At 39.4% G+C, this 19,223-nt stretch overlaps 1 protein-coding gene across 1 annotated transcript in view; it reads right to left on the bottom strand.

Annotated features, from left to right (window-relative positions):
* gucy1a2 (guanylate cyclase 1, soluble, alpha 2) overlaps positions 1–19,223 on the bottom strand; it is a 325,259-nt gene that overhangs the window by 267,563 nt on the left and 38,473 nt on the right. The window contains exons 2-3 of the mRNA XM_028800400.2: positions 1,839–1,900; positions 696–820 (exon numbers count right to left, since the gene is read on the bottom strand). Coding sequence (XP_028656233.1) covers positions 696–820; positions 1,839–1,900 — 187 coding nt within the window. The remainder of the gene's footprint in view (positions 1–695; positions 821–1,838; positions 1,901–19,223) is intronic.

The following is a 19,223-nucleotide window of genomic DNA, read 5'->3' as shown; positions in this document are numbered from 1 at the left end:
CTGGCTGTGCTCCAACTGGAAGAACAAAAGGAAATGTAACCAATTGTATCTCTCAAATGTTGTAAGATGTCCTGAATAAAGGTGTCAGCCAAATAATAAGCAATACTAATAGTAAAATGATACAGTAAACTCCAATATAGTTTGATACATTAAGCACTGTTCCACTGCTGGGACCCTCAATATAAAGCAGCAGTGATGTCAGAGTTGCCCTTTCTCCTCGGGCTTCATTCACAAAATACAAGAAACAGTGAAATGTTTAAAGATATAGTGCACAAATAATAAATAATAAGCAAACCTAACAAAAATTACATCAAAAACTAAAAAACAAGAATTCATTAGTAACAATAACATGGAAAATAAATACAAGACAGGGAAATGAACCCTGGGTATAGCACAGCAAACAGTTTCAAAAGGAAATCTTCACTCTGTATGCACTACAGTTTCTATGACTAGATGTTGTGCTTCTTTCTAATTACAAAGATATTTATTTCTCATTTTTTAAAAGTTTGCAACAAAATAAATTTAATATTCAAATCCAGCATGTGGAATTTTGGCGCAAGCTTAAAATACTTCATACTGGGTAGTAACTGTGAACAAGCAAATCTTCTCATAGACCTGGCTTTTCCTTAATCTTTGCTTTAAATTTGAAGCTGGAATTGTTGTTTAACTTAAGAAAACACACTAATGTCTCCTACCAAGTAATGTAGCGGTGCATTGTAGAATTCCTGAGATATCATCTGCCACGTCCTCATTAGTTGAGCGCTCCAAGTATTGGCATCTGCTGGAAATTCTCTCCAGTTCCTTTTCATCTTCATTGTATCTGTTATGGAAAATGTAATTACCATCATAACTTACAGAGCACAGTCCTCTGAACAACACCTACAGTAAATGCACATACTAACTTGATAATGAGAGCGAGGGAGAGAGGGGATAAACTGCAGCAGTGTAAAAAGCATAATGTGTCTGATTTACAAGCAGTTATCAATCTCTCTGACAGTTAAAGACAGATGCGATAGTATCTTGTAATTTTAAGACTGATTCATAACAAAAAATATGTCAATCAAAACTTGAAATCAGATTCTTAAATCCTGGTCAGCTTAATACTTGCTTCCTCCTTTTTTTTGTTCTTTTATCACATTACTATGTAGTCTTTATGTGTACGTCTTCAATAAGAACAGAATATACCATTCTCAAATCTAGTTCAGGATCACATGTGATCATAAGGACCAGAGCATTGAGTGTAGGGCAGAAAATAGCTGTGGACAGGCCATCCATTCTTCACTAGGCCCATTCATGCATATACCAACACAGAACAAATTTGGAATATCCAGGTAACCAGACATACATCTTTGGGAATGGGAAAGGAAAACCCACAGGAAAACATATGTGGACAGATGGAGGCTGTGCAGAATCCACACAGACAATGGCCAAGTGAGGGATTCAAAACCAGAAGGCTAGATCTTTCATTGTGAGCGTCATGATACTGCCCACTATTAAGGATGCTTTATAGACTAATTAGTGATAATGTTCAGTATCAAGTGCATTATATAAAAACAATAATTATTTTGATAGATCTCTTTAAGAAGAAAAAAGTTCAAAATAAATAGTTTTGGTGGTGCCTATTATGTATTATAAAGCTTAATTGTAGCAACATACCCAAGAGTTTTCCCCATTAGATCTTTTTATATAGTGCGACAGTGTAAATGTACTCTTCAATCTAGACTGTCAAATTTTTAAAGTGGTTTAAGTCAGGCAATGTAAAGCAGCAGTTAAGACATTTCTGAGGTTAAAAAATACTTGCAGGCAGATTCTTCTCATTAAAAATGGCTTTGGCTTACCGAATGACATGCTGCTTATAGTAGTGTAGTGTTCTCTGAAGGGCTTGCTGGAGGGTCGGCGTCTACATAAAAGGATACAAAAAGATCAATTAAAATTACAGAAAGCTTGAAAATCCATCAAGAAAGCATGCAACTGCCTTGCATTTCTTGACTTTAGTTTATTACCCTAACCATGACAGTTGCATGAAATTTGATTCCGTGAAATTCATAGAAATAAAACATCAGTGCAAACAGAACACTTATCATCATTTCCCAAATGCCTCCAAATGCCCAGTCTAGCAATAATATTGTTTTTAGTCAATAAATATTCTTACTATATAATATAGTAAACATTATAGTACCCTGTTCCAAGTCTATGGTTTTACATAATCAGGACATAACTAACTCTTCACTAAGTCCTTTAATTAAATAGATGTAACTTTAGATGACAAACAATATATTACAGATTTTAATTTATTTTCATCTACAGTATGCCACAAAAACCAACACAACAAACAGGAGCCATCTACAACCCTACTAAGTACACACCTCCTGCTTCAATTTCAATTAAAGTAATAAGAGCTAAGTGCCGCTAAACAAGTACACTTTGTGGACACCAGGGGCTGTACAGCTCCCCAAACCCCAGACACAAGAGACAGAGAAGCCAAGTTCAGCACACAAGACACATTTATTCCTGTGGGGGACTCTTTTGAATTTCCCATTGGGATTAATAAAGTATCTATCTATCTATCTATCTATCTATCTATCTATCTATCTATCTATCTATCTATCTATCTATCTATCTATCTATCTATCTATCTATCTATCTTTTGTTTCGTTCCCCACAGTGTCATAGTTCCCAAGCACAATACAAGATATCACCCTTTCTCTCCTTTCTTCCTTCTCTCTTCCTTAATAATAATAATAATTCATTACATTTATATAGCGCTTTTCTCAGTACTCAAAGCGCTATCCACACAGGGAGGAACTGGGAAGCAAACCCACAATCTTCCACAGTCTCCTTACTGCAAAGCAGCAGCACTACCACTGTGCCACCTGTGAGGACTGTTCCACCTCCACCTCCTCCTCTTTCCTCTCTCCTCTCCTCTCCTCTCCTCTCCTCCTCTCCTCTCCTGGCAAGATTCATCCATTTCCTCCCAACTCTGGCTCCTCAAATGGAGTGAGGTGGCTCCTTTTATTCCGCTCTTGGGAGTGCTCCAAGTGGCTCATCATTGTTAACTGAAATCACTCCCAGGTATGGTGGAAGCCCAGTATAGGGTTGTGAAGCTCCCACTGGTGGCCCTCACGAAATCCAACAGGGCTGTACCAAACTCCAAGTCTCAGCATGTCGTCCCGGCCGGGTAATGGCAGTGGCCGCCTGACACAATTTGAATATTTGATGACCAGGAACTGCTATGAACTCCATATAACAGCAGAACCAGAGGTTGTTTGGTCTTAAGCGGCCATGTTTGTGGTAACACTATGGGAAAGAGTATAATCTCCCAGAAGCAATTGCTGTTGCTCATCATTCAGGAGGGGTATGGGGCCATTTCTAAATATTCTTAAGTCCATCAGTCAACAGTGAGAGGTTTTATTAAAAAAACTAAGAACATTCAAGGCAAATGCCAATCACAAGACCTCTGGATCAATGTCCTCTAGAGAGACATTGGCCATTATCCATCCATCCATTTTCCAACCCGCTGAATCCAAACACAGGGTCACGGGGGTCTGCTGGAGCCAATCCCAGCCAACACAGGGTACAAGGCAGGAACCAATCCCGGGCAGGGTGCCAACCCACCGCAGGACAAACACAAACACGGGCCAATTTAGAATCGCCAATCCACCTAACCTGCATGTCTTTGGACTGCGGGAGGAAACCAAAGCACCCGGAGGAAACCCACACAGACACAGGGAGAACATGCAAACTCCATGCAGGGAGGACCTGGAAAGCGAACCCAAGTCCCCAGGTCTCCCAACTGCGAGGCAGCAGTGCTACCCACTGCGCCACCGTGCTGCCCCATTGGCCATTATGCACAACTCAAAACAATTATTTAATGTTATTGTCAGCCTCTAACTGTTGGCTTGTTTTGTTTTAATTGAATATAAAATGGTAAATCATAAAGTAACATCTATTATATGTTTGACTGGGATTACTCAGTTATGGTACATGAGTCACACCATAGTATGTTAAGTAATCTTAATTAAGCCTTGGTGATACTTTGGGAGATAACCCTTATGTTTGTAGCTGGGATGTCATCTTCGGTAATAACTGATATTATAATGTTTTACATTTAAAAGATAGATTAATTTGAATATATTCAAAAGTAGGTTTAAAACTCAGGGGGCTACTTACCTGCATGTTCCCATATGAGGCACACAACTTCCTAATAAATTATCCATTCAAGTTTATTAAACTTTTTCCAAGATTTCAAAAGAAACTCTGATGGAAAACAAATTGTCTGCTGATCACCTGATCTTCTTTCCCAAATGCGTTTCTTTCATGTGGTATGTTTACCTTAAACTGTAATTGTATTACCATATTCTGTTTTGTTCTCTTTTGGTAAACTAATTTTGGGTATAGGTGTTAGAAATGGCCTCCCTCTCATTCTCTTCATTTTATAAGCTGCATGTAATTAATCTCACATTTCCCTCCTTCATTTATATTCAAGCAGGGTGGGGCCCCTTTCAGTTGGTGTTTCCTGTGTATTTTATAAAAATATTCCAAGTTTTTGTAGGGTTTTTGACCAATACCTGTGAGACCTTGCATTACAGATCTAATCTGAATTTTGTCCTTCTTATTTTTTTTATGAATTGGCACTGTGAATAGTGCTGCTGCTTCACAGCTTTACCCTGAACATGTCTTCAGGGGGGAGTTTGCTCTAAATAGTCTCCATGCGGGATTTTCTCCCGCATTACAAACACACATGTGTCATGTTATTTGGCAGCTTTAAATTTCCCCCATATGAGTGTGTGTGAGCAGAAATCGACTAGTGTTCTGTCACAGGTCCATTCCCACCTTTGACCGAGCGTGATAGGCATTGTCAGGATAGGGACTGGTTCCTCAGAACCCCGGTTTTGTGATCACAGGTTTGGCCTTGATAAGTTAATCATATTTTACTTCTTTACCTTGGTCTCTATTTCTATTTCATGCCCAAACCATGTAAACAGATTCACCCTAATTGTTGTGGTGGCCAGAAGACAAAGCACCTATAGACTACGTGTGGCCATCTATTAGAAATGGGTTGGTAGAATGCACTTACGGACAGATTGGCAATAGATATCTGGAATAATGGCAACTGTTGCAGAAAATATGGAAAGTCTTTTTAAAGCCTTCTGGAAGATTCTCTCCAGGAGATTGGCCAACCTCATGGAAGGATATAAATAGGACAGCCATGACAACCAAGGTGGTCCAGCAGTAAGAGCCTGGTGAGGAGACTTCTTGCAGGAGTGAGGTTGAGTAGTAGTACTATTGTAATGGTGCATAGTTGGATACTTGGAGAAGTAATTTATGGAGATTAATAAATTAATTATTTTTACAAAATTTTATTTTGTTTTCGTTAGCACCATTTTTTGTTTATACGACATGGGAGACTAGTCATGTGACCGCTATTGTCATACTGACAGTATAAAGTTGGAGGCATTTCCATGTTTTAGTATCCTTTGGTTGAATAAACAAAGAAAGATTTTAGTGTAGTTTCTAAACTAGTAAGAAAAGTATTAGGTATCATTTTGTTTTTGAATTCCCTTTGTGTGCCTAGACTTTTGATTCTCTAGTTTCCCCTTGTGTCCTGTTTGCTTGGACTCTCTGATTATTCTGGCCTTGACTCCATTTCTGGTCTTCACTATGTTAAGCCACAGGTGTTGTATCTTCTGGTTATCTATTCTCTTCCCACAATAATACCTGCAGTTAAACATCTCACTACAAGTGCTAAGAGAGTCCGGAGAGGGTACCAGCTACATGTTGGAGAGGAAATCAGAAGGAGCATCTATTCATGAGAAGGTACTTGAAGGACTGTAAATGTGATCTTCCCATGTAAATGTGAGGAGAATAAGGCAAGGTGAGTTGCATCTTATGACTGTCTATAGGTGCTTATTCGCTATAGTATAAAGAAAGCTACATTCTTTCTATTCAGAACTGCTTCTAGTTGGCAAAAGGCACAGTCTTGCTGGCAAATGCTGCTCGCAGATTCTGAGCGGACCTAGGAAAATATTACCTTACCTTCATTTATCAGAGGCAAGTTTTTGAAAAGGCTGCCTGTTGCATGTTGATAAAACATCTTTAAGGACCCTATTATTTCATAAAATAAATCCTACAGCTTTCAACCTCTGAAGAGCTGGTGTCTTTGAAAGTATAAGAAAGGTATAAAATGCTATACCAATCGAAGAAGGTCAACTTCACCTATATCTAACACTTTATAATGTGATTGACTGACTTCTCATTTATAGCTGATTTCTTCACAGTGCTCCTTGCTGCTAGGATAGCTTCCTCTGTCAATAATAAAGTAAATGTACAGAAGGTAGAAGAATAAATAGATGCCTTTTGATTGTCATTTCTCTTCACATTTGATGTGCACTATGCCTTTGGCTGTGACTGAAATATTAATGGACATCATCAATAACCACAACAATGCAGCTTCAGGTTTATACAGGGACACATTTAGCAGTCGTCAAGGTGCAAAAGAACATCTGAAGGCATTACCAGAGCACAAGCCTCTAAACCAAGCTACAGGGGGCAGTAACAATAACGCAGCCGTACACACTGTTAAAAGTGTACCTGAACACATAGAGGAGTGGTGCAACAAGTTGGTATTTTAATGGGAGTAAGCAGTTTAATGGCCCACAGGTAAACACTCACTTACTGGATGGCAGAGTAAACTGGTGGGTTGTGGGGTGTCTGAGATGATGGAGTGCTTTCTTAAGGCAAGTCATGTTCCAAATGTCTAGTATGAATGGGTCTGTGGTCCTACTGATGGACTAGCTCATTTTAAAAATGTACATTTTTTAATGTACATTTCCCTAAAGCATCTTACAAAAGAGCTGAACATAATCAAGTAAACATCAGTCTGGGGGACTATTTAAATTAAAGACAAGTGTTTCAGAAAAATGTTACAAAATATATCATCACAATCAAAGAACCAAAACAGAGCAATACAAAACTTACTGCCCTTATTGTAGCTGCAGTATTAAGAACCTAGCACTCAAAGTCATTATCAATTAGACAGACATTCACAGAACAAGAAATTCTTCAAATGCTTCTTAAGTACAGTGAGGGAGTCAGTGTTTCAGAAAAAGGTGGGCAGATTAACTTAGGAGTGCCTCCATATACATGAGTGCTGATCCATTGACTACTCTGTAAGCAAGCATCAAGAATTGAAATTTAATGCATGCTGCTACAGGGAGCCAGTGCAGTGAATTAAAAAGAAGAGTGACCTATTGAATCATTAGCGAGGACTTGTAGCAAATGCAGGCCCTCCTACCAGCAAGGAGTTGTAATAGTCATGACATGCCTGAACCAGAAGTTGTGCTGCATATTTGTGTCAGATATGACCTGATCTTGCAGGCATTGTACAGAGCAAATCTGCATGAATGAGAGACAGTTGCAGTGCAGTCAGCGAAAGATAGCTGGTCATCGATCATCACCCCAGGTTGTGTACTGACTTGGTGGGTGTTAGTGATAATGAGCATGACAGAGATAGGGGTTTGAAAAGACAGGCTGGCAGGGATAACAAGGAACTCTGTCTCTTAAAGGTTTATCTGGAGGTAGTGTTACTTCAACCAAATTGATATATCAGTGAGACACGCCAAGATTCTACCACAGATTGTGCCATCCTCTGGAGGGAAGGACAGGTTCAGATGAGTATCGTCAGCATAGCACTCATATGAGAATGTTTGCTTTTCCTTCACTTAAAGTTGCTTAGAACCAGGCCTGGAGGGATACCTAGATTATTCATCTCTCTTTCCTAGACTAAGGGTTACTAGGGTGTTGTACCGTGTTAGCCATTATGAATGTAGTGAGAAGTCAAGCAAAATGACACCTTTTATTGGCTAACTAAAAAGATTATAATATGCAAGCTTTGAGGCAACTCAGGCCCCTTCCTATTGTAATCTTTTCAGTTAGCCAATAAAAGGTGTCATTTTGCTTGACTTCTCACTAGACTAAGGGTGAGAGATTTGGAGGCAATAGTGAATGAAGAACCTTTAAGGTTCACCCTTCAGTTCCAGATATCTAATTCTAGTACCGATTGTTGAGACTTTAGGAGGTTTGATGATCTGTTGCAGGTCATTGTTTCCAAGAGCTGTATTTAACATCCCTAACCCTGCTTAGCCATAACACCCCCCACATGAACATATAAGAAAGAGGGTAAGAATGTAGACCAAAGTAATATTAAAATAAATTAGCTTATTTATTAAAACAAATAAATAAAGGATTTAATACAAAATATAAGCAATATAATTCCATCCATCCATCCATTTTCCAACCCGCTGAATCCGAACACAGGGTCACGGGGGTCTGCTGGATCCAATCCCAGCCAACACAGGGCACAAGGCAGGAACCAATCCCGGGCAGGGTGCCAACCCACCGCAGGACACACACAAACACACCCACACACCAAGCACACACTAGGGCCAATTTAGAATCGCCAATCCACCTAACCAGCATGTCTTTGGACTGTGGGAGGAAACCGGAGCAACTGGAGGAAACCCACGCAGACACGGGGAGAACATGCAAATTCTTACACCAGTTCAGCAAATGATTGCATTGATTCAGACATTCCTCTCTATCTTATCTTCAAGATGACCACCTTTAATTACAAATCTCATCTTGTTTATATAAGAAATTTTTGTGCACAGACCTTCCTACTTCTTGGTTAATGATTGTCTCCTACCTATGCTTAATACTTAATATTATTTAATTTCATTATTTTAAATAAATAAGAGTAAATATTCTGTTTGTTATCTCAAAATGTAACAGCTCAAAAGATCAGCCTCCTGGGCTGTATTTGACAAAGGATTTAAAAATAAAAATGACAGTTCAAAAGGTCAGTTCTCTTTTCAGTACTTCACAAAACTGTTCTTTCTAGCTGACATTGTAAAACCCTCATCCTCAACTTATTACTCACTTTTCATATATTCCAAACTGACAGACCTATTTTAACAAGCCAAGTTCAGTATTTAATTATGTGAGTCTCTCCGGTCCATTTTTTGCCTGATTCAGTGCTATTGCTAGTGGGTCAGGGTGGTCTGGTCTCTCATCTGAGTTTTCTAAAGTTTTGTGGATTTTAACTCTGACCAAGATGAAAAATTAATAGTATTACGTCTGTGCTTCATCCATTAAACCAGACAATAGCACACTAAGTGGAAATGGAATGCACAATCACCTTGCTGCATATTTGCAGCTTTAAAAATATTTGGTATCTCTAACCCTACGTGTATCTTCAGTGCCTTTCCTTCTTGTGTCTGAGCATCTGTTGGCTGGCACTCCTTCTCAAGGGCATGCTACCATAAAGCTTGCTTTTCAGACTCTGTGCTTTCAAAGTGCTTTGCTTGCCTCCTGTCTACTTTTATATATCACAATCTGAAGCCAACTTTCAGCATGCCTCCTATGCCTTTACTCCTCCTCATGCGTTTCACACTTCCTCTTTTGAGCACATTATCAAAGCCAAAGTGACCAATCAGATTGTTCTGAGAGACTGGACACACACACAGACCTTAGCATTTTCATATGTATTAGATGTGAGGGAATTAATTTGATTACTGTTTCCACTGGACAGTACTGTTGCATCGTGTGGCATAATTACTAGTAACACACATGCTCACATAGCTTTCCGACTGTTGCACAACAAACTTTACCTGGTAATGATGTACAGGTTGCTTCTTTTCTTTGTTAGGTGCCACATTTGAAGAGCACCCTGATGATTCTGTAATGCTCTTACACTTTCTTCTTTTTTGTTTCTGAAATGTTTAGACATTAACACTGTAAAATTGTTTCAGCTTGTTGTTTCCATTTACACCCATTGTTTAGTGATTAACAGACTACCCATTTAAGACAGACTGAGGTAATCAATATGGAGTTTAGTGTTAATGTTTGCTGTGCACCATGCAATGCACATGTCTCTGTTATATGTGGTTTGGAATTGGATTCATAATAGCTGTGTTAATGTTTGTGATACGTCATCTATTGGAATGACAAATGCAATACAGTTTATTACTAAACATGTTTGTGATGTGCCATCTTTTGAAAAGACAGAGAAATAGCAGTCAGACAGACATACGGGAGAAGTACCCAACTGCCGCCACACCGCAAGTCTACACCAGCAGTTCTACACCAATAGTTTCATGGCAGAAGTGAAATCACCACATGTCTATACTACACACTAACAAAACTAACCCCTAAACTTAAGTCGTCCTTGTCTTAAATGTTTATACTACAGTGGCAACCACACTAATCCCTAACCTTAACCTCCGCCGTGAAAATGCTAGTGTAGAGCTGCAGTGACCTAGTGTGCTTTGGCTCTGCAGTTGGATATTACTGGCGCACAGACACTTATCCCTTATTTAGCTGGATGTCAGCTTGTGCCGATTGCACAGGATGAAACCAGTGAGAGGAGCAAGGAGAACTTAAGATCCCTCAAGACCTGTTCATCTCTTTTTTCAGGACAGGATTCGGAGTGTATCAAAAAGGATAAGAACCAGATTGGACCTACAGGTGGGTCAAACCTACCCAATGAGGGTCTGAAAAGAGACTACAGGACCAGCTCTTCTGGTTGTCTGCCTAGCAGAGAGTGTAAGAGATGTCCCAAATTGTCTACATTTGTTTAGAAGGCTAGAGCTACACCTCAGTGATTACTCCAGGAATCTCTGAGGATGGGAAAAAAGATTTAAAAGGGATGCAATGTATACTGGAGACTAAGAAAAAATGTGGAAATAAAGACTGTGGGATACAGAAAGAGTAAAGATGAAGAATAAAGAGAATCTAAAAGAAATCTGACTACCTGACAAAAGGTAAGTCAGCAACAAGACATATGCCCAGTGTAGATAAGGGAGTTTAATGTATTAATTTGGGGCTCCTTTCAAATTTTAGACAGTATATGAGGTGCATGTTCTTAAGTAAAAAAAAAAGTTCACAATTTTGATGAGGATGACAACGGTCTAAATCTTAAAATAAGTCACTTTCACAAATTCGTCTCTGGATGTCCTGTAGACTTACTTTGCTGTGGACCGCCTAAAGTGTAATGGTTGAGCCTTCAAATACTGAAATAAAAACTAATATCTAATATATTTAACTTGTCCCTCTACTTTTTATAGTGCAGTCCTACTTTTTCTGTGAAGGCATTTCTGTAACAATGGATGGGCTTAATAGCAATATAAAATGGGAGGATGGTCTATGCTTAATTTTACTTAGTTACCCGCATTGTGTTGAGCATTTTAAAACTGAACAAGAGCCACTGGCTTCAAGAAGGTGAAAAGGCAAATCAGTACTTTGGACATTTACCATTGGTATTTGTATTTTATTAGGCACCCGGTAAAGATTGTGACTCTGTGCCAGTTCACTACAATACAATGCCCTCTGCTGGCACAATTCAAGACAAGAATAAAAGAGATGAACATAAAAAATTCAATGAGTTAACAAAAGAACTCGGAATTCTTTGAACTTCAGGCCCTTTAGAAAATATCCTTCAGAAGATAGCTATCTGTAAGGAGAGACTTTTTTTTTGTCATCACTTCAAACCCAATACTCATCAGCAGAGGATTTCTTTCCTCTTCACATCATAGCATGTGAAGTGACAAAATGTCACACTTCCATAAATGATAGATCAGAGTACGTTTCTTAAACTTTTATAACACTGCTTGGGCCAACAGGTCATTTCACTCCATTTCATGTTCATCCATGCTTTTTTAACACATACAAAATTCTCTTGGAATCCTTTGTGCCACACGAGCAGAGCTCCTCCAGGGAGGAACAAACTAAGCAATTCATTCTACTTAAAAGCACAGCAAGGTCAAGTGTAAATGACAATCAAATCATACAGCAAAAATCAAATTACTTAGAACTGCAGGGAAATTGTAATTTTAAACTAAGACAAGTAGAGCATGAATTTTTTGTGACTTTTCTACAGTTTTCTTCAACGTATCCCAATGGACATCTGACGTTCTGCAATTATTTTATAGTCAGTAGCAATAACGCTAGAATAGTAATTGCTGATGGAATTGTGGTATGGTGGTTAGCACTGCCTGTTCACAGTCCCAGAGACCTGGGTTCAGATCTTAGCTTAGTCTCTACTGCATCTGTCTGACATATGCATGTCCTTTGGTGTCCATGTGAGTTTGCTCTGGGTACTCTGGTTAACACAAATAGACAATCAGGCTGCTCCAGCTCCATGTACTGTATATAGCATGCCTAGATGATTAATTGTTGTTGGATCAAAGATTAGAATGGACAAGGCACATGATATAAGCAGCTTAGACAGTGGTGTGGGGGAAAGATCCAACATTCTCTACTGCCCACCTATGATTATTCACGTACAAAAAATGGCGCAATACACAAAAGCCATCATGTGAGTGGCTGTTCTTTGGGGAAAAACACCTTTTTAATTAGGGATAGAAAAATGGGCAGACTTGCTCAAGGTTCAATAAATGCCAAAAATACATAAAAAAAACAGCTCTTTAGAGTATTAATGAGCGAAAGGGCATCTCTAAAATGACATCACAACTTGAAGCAGATGAGTTACAGTGGCAGAAGACCACTCCAAGCTCCGCTTCTAATTACAGGAAGATGAGGCGACTGTGAGCATGTGATCACTACAAGTAGGTGACTAAAGACTGGAAAAATGTCATTCAGTCAGGCGAATCTCAGTTTCTGCTGTGACACAGAATTTGGTGCAATCAGCATGACTCCAAGGATCGATCCTGCCAGGTCTCAATGGTAAAAACCGCTGGTAATGCAGTAAGAGTTTGGTGAATGTTTCCCTGGCACTAATTCATACCAGTTTGAATACCACAGCTTACTTAGGCATTGCAGCTGACCATGTGCATCCTTTAATGGACAAAGTCGACCATTTCTCAAATAGATACTTCCTGAACGATGTTGAATATCACTGATGTCATTTCAGGCAGATTCTCCAAATTTAACAGCAACTTCATTTTACCCCAATGGCCTGCACAGTTCCCACACCTCACTCGAAAACAGCATCTCAGGAATGTGGTGAAATGGAAGGTTCACAGCTTGAAGGTGTGGGCCAAACAATCTGCAGGAATTACGTGCTGCTTTGAAGGCAGCATGGACCAAGCTCTCTAAGCAATGTTTCCAGCACTTTCTGGAATCCCTGCCTCAAAAAATGCAAGCGCAACAGAGGCAAAGGAGGCAGTGTTTATTTTACTGGAAACGCTTGGTTAATTCTCAATGGGAAAGTGTCTTTTCGCATGACCTTTTGGAAATCTTTTGGAAGTTTCGGAGCTTTGACTACATTAATTATCATTAAATTAAGCATGTTCCGTGTCTGTTGCAAATCACTCACTTTATTTCTATTAAAATATTACTTGTATTTTATCTGCTAGTAGCTGCATAGTAGTGAAACAGGACAAACTTTAAAGATCAATAAACAAACAGGTATCGTTAGCTAAGTGGAGGCAAGGTACGCTCCAAAATGTGGCCAGAGATAGAGCGATTTGAATGGAGGCTGGTGCGTGAGTGAGGAGGGCCCTCATCCGGCTCCCCACTCCTGACGTCACGTGTCCCCCTCCCCTCGGCCCACAGCCTCTGTCTCAGATTGACACGGTTTAATCGCTCCTGCAAGCGATATGTGATACTAAGCGCAATGAGAGAAGTTGCAAAATCAACCGGAATGTTCAAGCAAATTATAGAAAAAAAATCCGATCTAAATCCGTTAAGTAGTTCTCTCATGAAAAGCGGACAGACATACAGACAGATGCTGGATTTTATTTATATAGATATATATCAGAATATTGTTTTTTTTTTGTTTAAATGACAGAGTTCTTTATTATTTTTCAGCACCAGTGCTTAACGGTTGTTCTGCCTTCATTTTTGACTTGTCTGTTTTGTTCAAATTTTCTAATTTGCTTAAAGACTAAAAATTACTAAACTCTTTTTTAAGGAACCTTGATGTACACTTGATGATGTAATGAATTTATGTTTATGACTTCTGTTAGTCACTTCATTTTCAGGCTACTTCTACATTTATTTTGTCTTATTTATGGAATCGTTATTCTGGCATTTGTTTCTTGGTATGGTCGCGTCTATTTTGTGACCATGGCCATGTTGTTCACAGTTGTTAAGCTTATTGCCAATCACATCACACAGATGTGTATAATCCAAGTATTAGATTCAGTTAAAACAGTGACAAACCTTGTAGTGCTAGTTAGGCAAAGTTCAATTTAGTTACAAGATTCTGGCAACATTTTTTTTTTAACTTTGATTCTTCCTTATTGTTTTGGCTCTGGTTTCAGTTTTAATGGCTTCACCTGATTACTTAGACAGTGGCTTTTTCCTTGACAGTGAATCTGCTTCTTCTCCTGGTATTTTCTGGCTCAAATTAAACTCTGAGCACCTGTCGTGCCTCATGGTGTTCAGCACAGATAACATCTGCAACGTTCTCAGAATAGAAATAATGTAATCAAAAAAAATACTTAAAATAATTATAAAAAAATACAAAACTAATTCACCAGTATTTGTTAAATCACCTGGTTTCTTAGACCTTAAATAGAATAAATATCAACATGGCAAAGAGGAGATCTTATCATCATAAAAAACAAACTACTCATTCAGTGGAAATGGACACTCTTTTTCATGTACTGTTAACACTGTTAAAGTCATGTCGACAACTGTCCACATTAGTGTGGTGAAGACATTTCCTACTGGAATAAAACACCTTATTGGTGATCACCTAACATTTTAACTGAAAAGGTACATGGACTGCTTTTATCATTGGTGACATTTAAATGGTGGCAATGATCACTGAGTAAGAAAACTGAACTTACTTTCTGATTACAAGAATTTTGCACATACAGTATACAATGTCTATCTTGTATTAAAATGTATAAATAAGGTGTATTGAACATCTATGATTCTGTTAGGGTAGGTGAAGGAGGAAGTTAAACATATTACATTTTGTTTGAGTGGTGATTAATAAGAATATAAAATAATGAATATCGATTTATTAAACATTACATTTTAGTACTGAGTATTTATTGTTTCTTCACTGTTTATTGGGGCTTAAAGTAAATACAGAACAACAAGGACTCCATTTCAACAGTCCCCTCAGAATCAAAGATTTTTCTCTGCTGCCAGTCCTGCAATGTCTTAAAATGGAAAAGCTCTGTTTATCAACTTCCTGATTCTTCTGCACATAGTTTTGGAGAACTGAAGTCTGCCCTTCCATCATTGTGCACAAGGTGAGCAACAGCATTAAGTAGGACACAAGCCCATGACACACACATGCACACACACACGCAAACACACTCCTCACTCAGGCCCAGTGTGTTCAGCTAAGATCAAATCTTTGGATGTGAAAGCGAACAGAAGCATTTACGGGAGAGACATATGGGCATGGGGAGAACTTCCCTACTCCATCAGACATCGACCAGGCCAAGAATAGACTCTAGCACCTTCAAAATGTGAGGAGCCATAAGTATAATTGTAACACAGCACTTTTAATAAATTGCTTTGGCAGAAAACACTAATACTAAATCTAAAAAAAATCCAACAGCTATAAAAATAAATTAAAAATCAAATGCATGTTTCATATATAATATCTGAACAACTAATAACTTTAAACTGCACATGTGATTTTCAGTTTGTCTCCCAAGAAGCTGATATGACTGGCACACCATAGCCTTGGCACCAATACTTTGAGGGCCGGATTCACTGGTAGCCTTTTTACCTCCTCATTTTCTGACATTACTTGTCACCATTATATATTAACACTGCTTCAGTAGATTACTTATTTAAGATTATGAGCAGATGGTGTCATGGCAACATGAAAACTTCAGAACAGTGTGACAAAAAGAAAAATGAGAATCAGTCGAACCATTTATGTACTGGAGAAATGAATTGTGCAGCCTTAATACATTTTTAAAAATCCTTTGACGATTTTTCTGTGCTACTGTACAGCTGTTCCCTAAAAATGATATAAAGTAGTATACCTAAAATCACAGTGAGATGCAGTAAACACTAGTCAGGGACACACTGTATGGGGTACTGGTGCTTACTGGAGCTCAGCAAAAAACTATTTATTATAATTTCCTATTTGTTGGTATTTTCTTTAATGCACTCTAAGTCTATTTACTATATTTTGTTACAAATAAAAAACTGATACTTAACAGTACTGGCCTATAGATTGAATCTGCTTTTCAACGTCAACTTGGATTAGTTCATAGTGATTAGCATTCTGCATGGAGGGCGGCACGGTGGCGCAGTGGGTAGCGCTGCTGCCTCACAGTTGGGAGACCTGGGGACCTGGGTTCGCTTCCCGGGTCCTCCCTGCGTGGAGTTTGCAAGTTCTCCCCATGTCTGCGTGGGTTTCCTCCGGGTGCTCCGGTTTCCTCCCACAGTCCAAAGACATGCAGGTTAGGTGTATCGGCGATTCTAAAATTGGCCCTAGTGTGTGCTTGGTGTGTGTCCTGTGGTGGGTTGGCACCCTGCCCGGGATTGGTTCCTGCCTTGTGCCCTGTGTTGGCTGGGATTGGCTCCAGCAGACCCCTGTGACCCTGTGTTTGGATTCAGTGGGTTGGAAAATGGATGGATGGATGGATTCTGCATGGATATTCACGTAATTGATTTAGAGATACTCATAACATAAATCTTGCACATACAATCAACCCCTCCATCTATTCATCGATCCATTTCTGATTTTATGTAATCCATTTTGGTACCACAAACCACTGCACTCTACCTGCATCATTGTGCACAAGATGAACACCAACACACACTGGGTGTCAGTCTATAGCAGAAAACTTCACATATTAAAACAACACAGACATTATTTGAACATGGAAGGAGATGAATAGTAGCTGAATAAAAACTCACTTAGGCATGGGAGAATGTTTGTGGGATGTTTAAATACTTTGAAAGTTAGAGGAATACTTGTACAATTAAAGATAAAAATTAGGGTTGTTGCCATTTTTCCACTTACAAGGGCAGAACACAGTCACAGTAGATCAGGCACTGTTTGTCAACGTAGAGCATTCAAGTGTTTATGTTCTTTATGTTAATTAACTGTTAATACTTTTTTTTTAATCTGAATATGGATAAATTCATTTATGCATTCATTGTCAACACTGTATAATCTAATTCAGGATAATTTTGACAAGAGTACTGTAGAATTAGGTGCAAGGCAGGAGGAACTAGGCCTTAGACAGGTGCCACTTCATAACACAGCCAATGTATGTACAGTATATACAGTATACTGTTTATATTATACAAAGTAATTCTGTGATGGACTGTCACTGTGTTGGTCCAGAAATGTGCACATCAGCTAGTCACTTTTAGGAGTTCTGGAACACCAAAGAAGCTATAGAATGTAAAGCCATTGCAGGGTGAAGATTAGAGGATAGTTTACAGACCAATAGGTGAAAGTCATGTATGAAAAAGTGCAAAGGAAACAGTCTCTGGAGGTGTGGGGTAGCACTTCATTAGCAGGAGGCATAACAGAATTCATGAAATGCACTGGCTACACAGAGACAGACAAAAATGGCTGTTGATTATTGGTGATATCTCCCCCTTTCTCAGGAAGGTTTTGGGCAAGTGTAGACCTTGTAACTGCCTTACAAGTTCCCCGGTGAGTGCTATACAGTTGGCACTTGTATCATAGATCACAGGGTCACCTTTCTGTGGCTGTGATTGCTAAACACATTCAGTAACAACTCTGCATTCAGCCTTTCCTCAGAGACCGAGTGCAATTTTACGTGTATGCCACCTACTCAGTTGGCAGTCAACAACAATCACAATTATTTCTATAGCACATTGTCAGGCAAAACTGTAGCTTGAAGTGTTTTGCAAATAGTAAAAGAAAAATTGCAATTACAAAACCAGATAAAAGATAGATAGATAGATAGATAGATAGATAGATAGATAGATAGATAGATAGATAGATAGATAGATAGATAGATAGATAGATAGATAGATAGATAGATAGATAGATAGATATTGTCACTTTTTCAAAGGAACAACGAAATTGAAGGTGTAGTCGACTCAGTGTGAGGCATAAGAGTTAAAAAGACAAGAAGAGAGAAAATAATAACAAACCGAATAGTAATAAAAGTACTTTACAAAATACACAAGTTGCACTTGTTATATATACAAATTGCACTGGTTGAAGCTCTATATTGCACATTTAGAGAATGATACGAAGCAGTTTTATTCTGAGTTCAGGGCCATGATTGCTTTTGGATAAAAGTGTTTTTAAGGCGGTTTGTCCTAGTTTTCATTGCTCTGTATCTCTTGCCCGATGGCAAAAGCTGGAAGAGGCAATGACCGGGGTGTAGATTTGTTCCAGAGTGGGGATGGTACAACCAATTGTTCTCTCCGCTGTCCTGACGACCCTGTGGAGCACTTTCCTTTCTGAGGAAGTGCAGCTGCCATACCACACACACAGTCCGTACGCAAGAACACTCTCGATGGAACAGTGATAAAAGGCAAGGAGCAGATTTTTGGGGAGATGGCTCTTTCTGAGGATTCTCAGAAAATACAGTCTCTGCTGCGCCTTCTTCTCAGCTCCTTGGTGTTGGAGCTCCAGGTCAGGTCAACCTCCAGCTTGAGGCCCAGAAACCTGAACATCAGGACCCTCTCCACACAGGCCCCGCCAATGATGAGTGGCTGCATGTCAGTTTTGTTTTTTCTAAAGTCAATAACAAGTTCCTTCGTTTTTGTAGTGTTGAGGAGCAGGTTATTGACTGTGCACCACTCTGACAGCCTCTCAACCTCGTCCCTGTCTGCCAGCTCACCCTCCTTGCCTGAAATGAGTCTGACCATCGTCGTGTCATCCGTGAACTTTATGATCTTGTTGCCATGGTGAGTGGGGACATAGTCATATGTGTAGAGGGTGTAGAGGAGCGGGCTGAGCACACAACCCTGTGGCGTCCCGGTGTTGAGGCTGAGAGCAGTGGAGGTGAGGGGACCCAGCCTGACCCTCTGGGAGCGACCAGACAGGAAGTCCAGTATCCAACTGCAGGTGAGTGATGGAAGTCCCAGATCTGCCAGTTTGAACACCAATCGTTGTGGGAGGATGGTGTTAAACACGGAGCTGAAGTCCACAAAGAGAAGTCTGGTGTAACTCCTCTGTTGCTCCAGGTGGGTCAGGGCAGCATAAAGGGCTGTGGCCACAGCGTCCTCCGTGGATCTCTCTGCTTTGTAAGCAAATTGAAATGGGTCCAGGTCTGCTGGCAGGCAGG

This window comes from Erpetoichthys calabaricus, chromosome 4 (assembly GCF_900747795.2).
Source record: "Erpetoichthys calabaricus chromosome 4, fErpCal1.3, whole genome shotgun sequence".
NCBI classification, from domain to species: Eukaryota; Metazoa; Chordata; class Cladistia; order Polypteriformes; family Polypteridae; genus Erpetoichthys; species Erpetoichthys calabaricus.
This window is presented reverse-complemented; position numbering and strand designations above follow the sequence as displayed.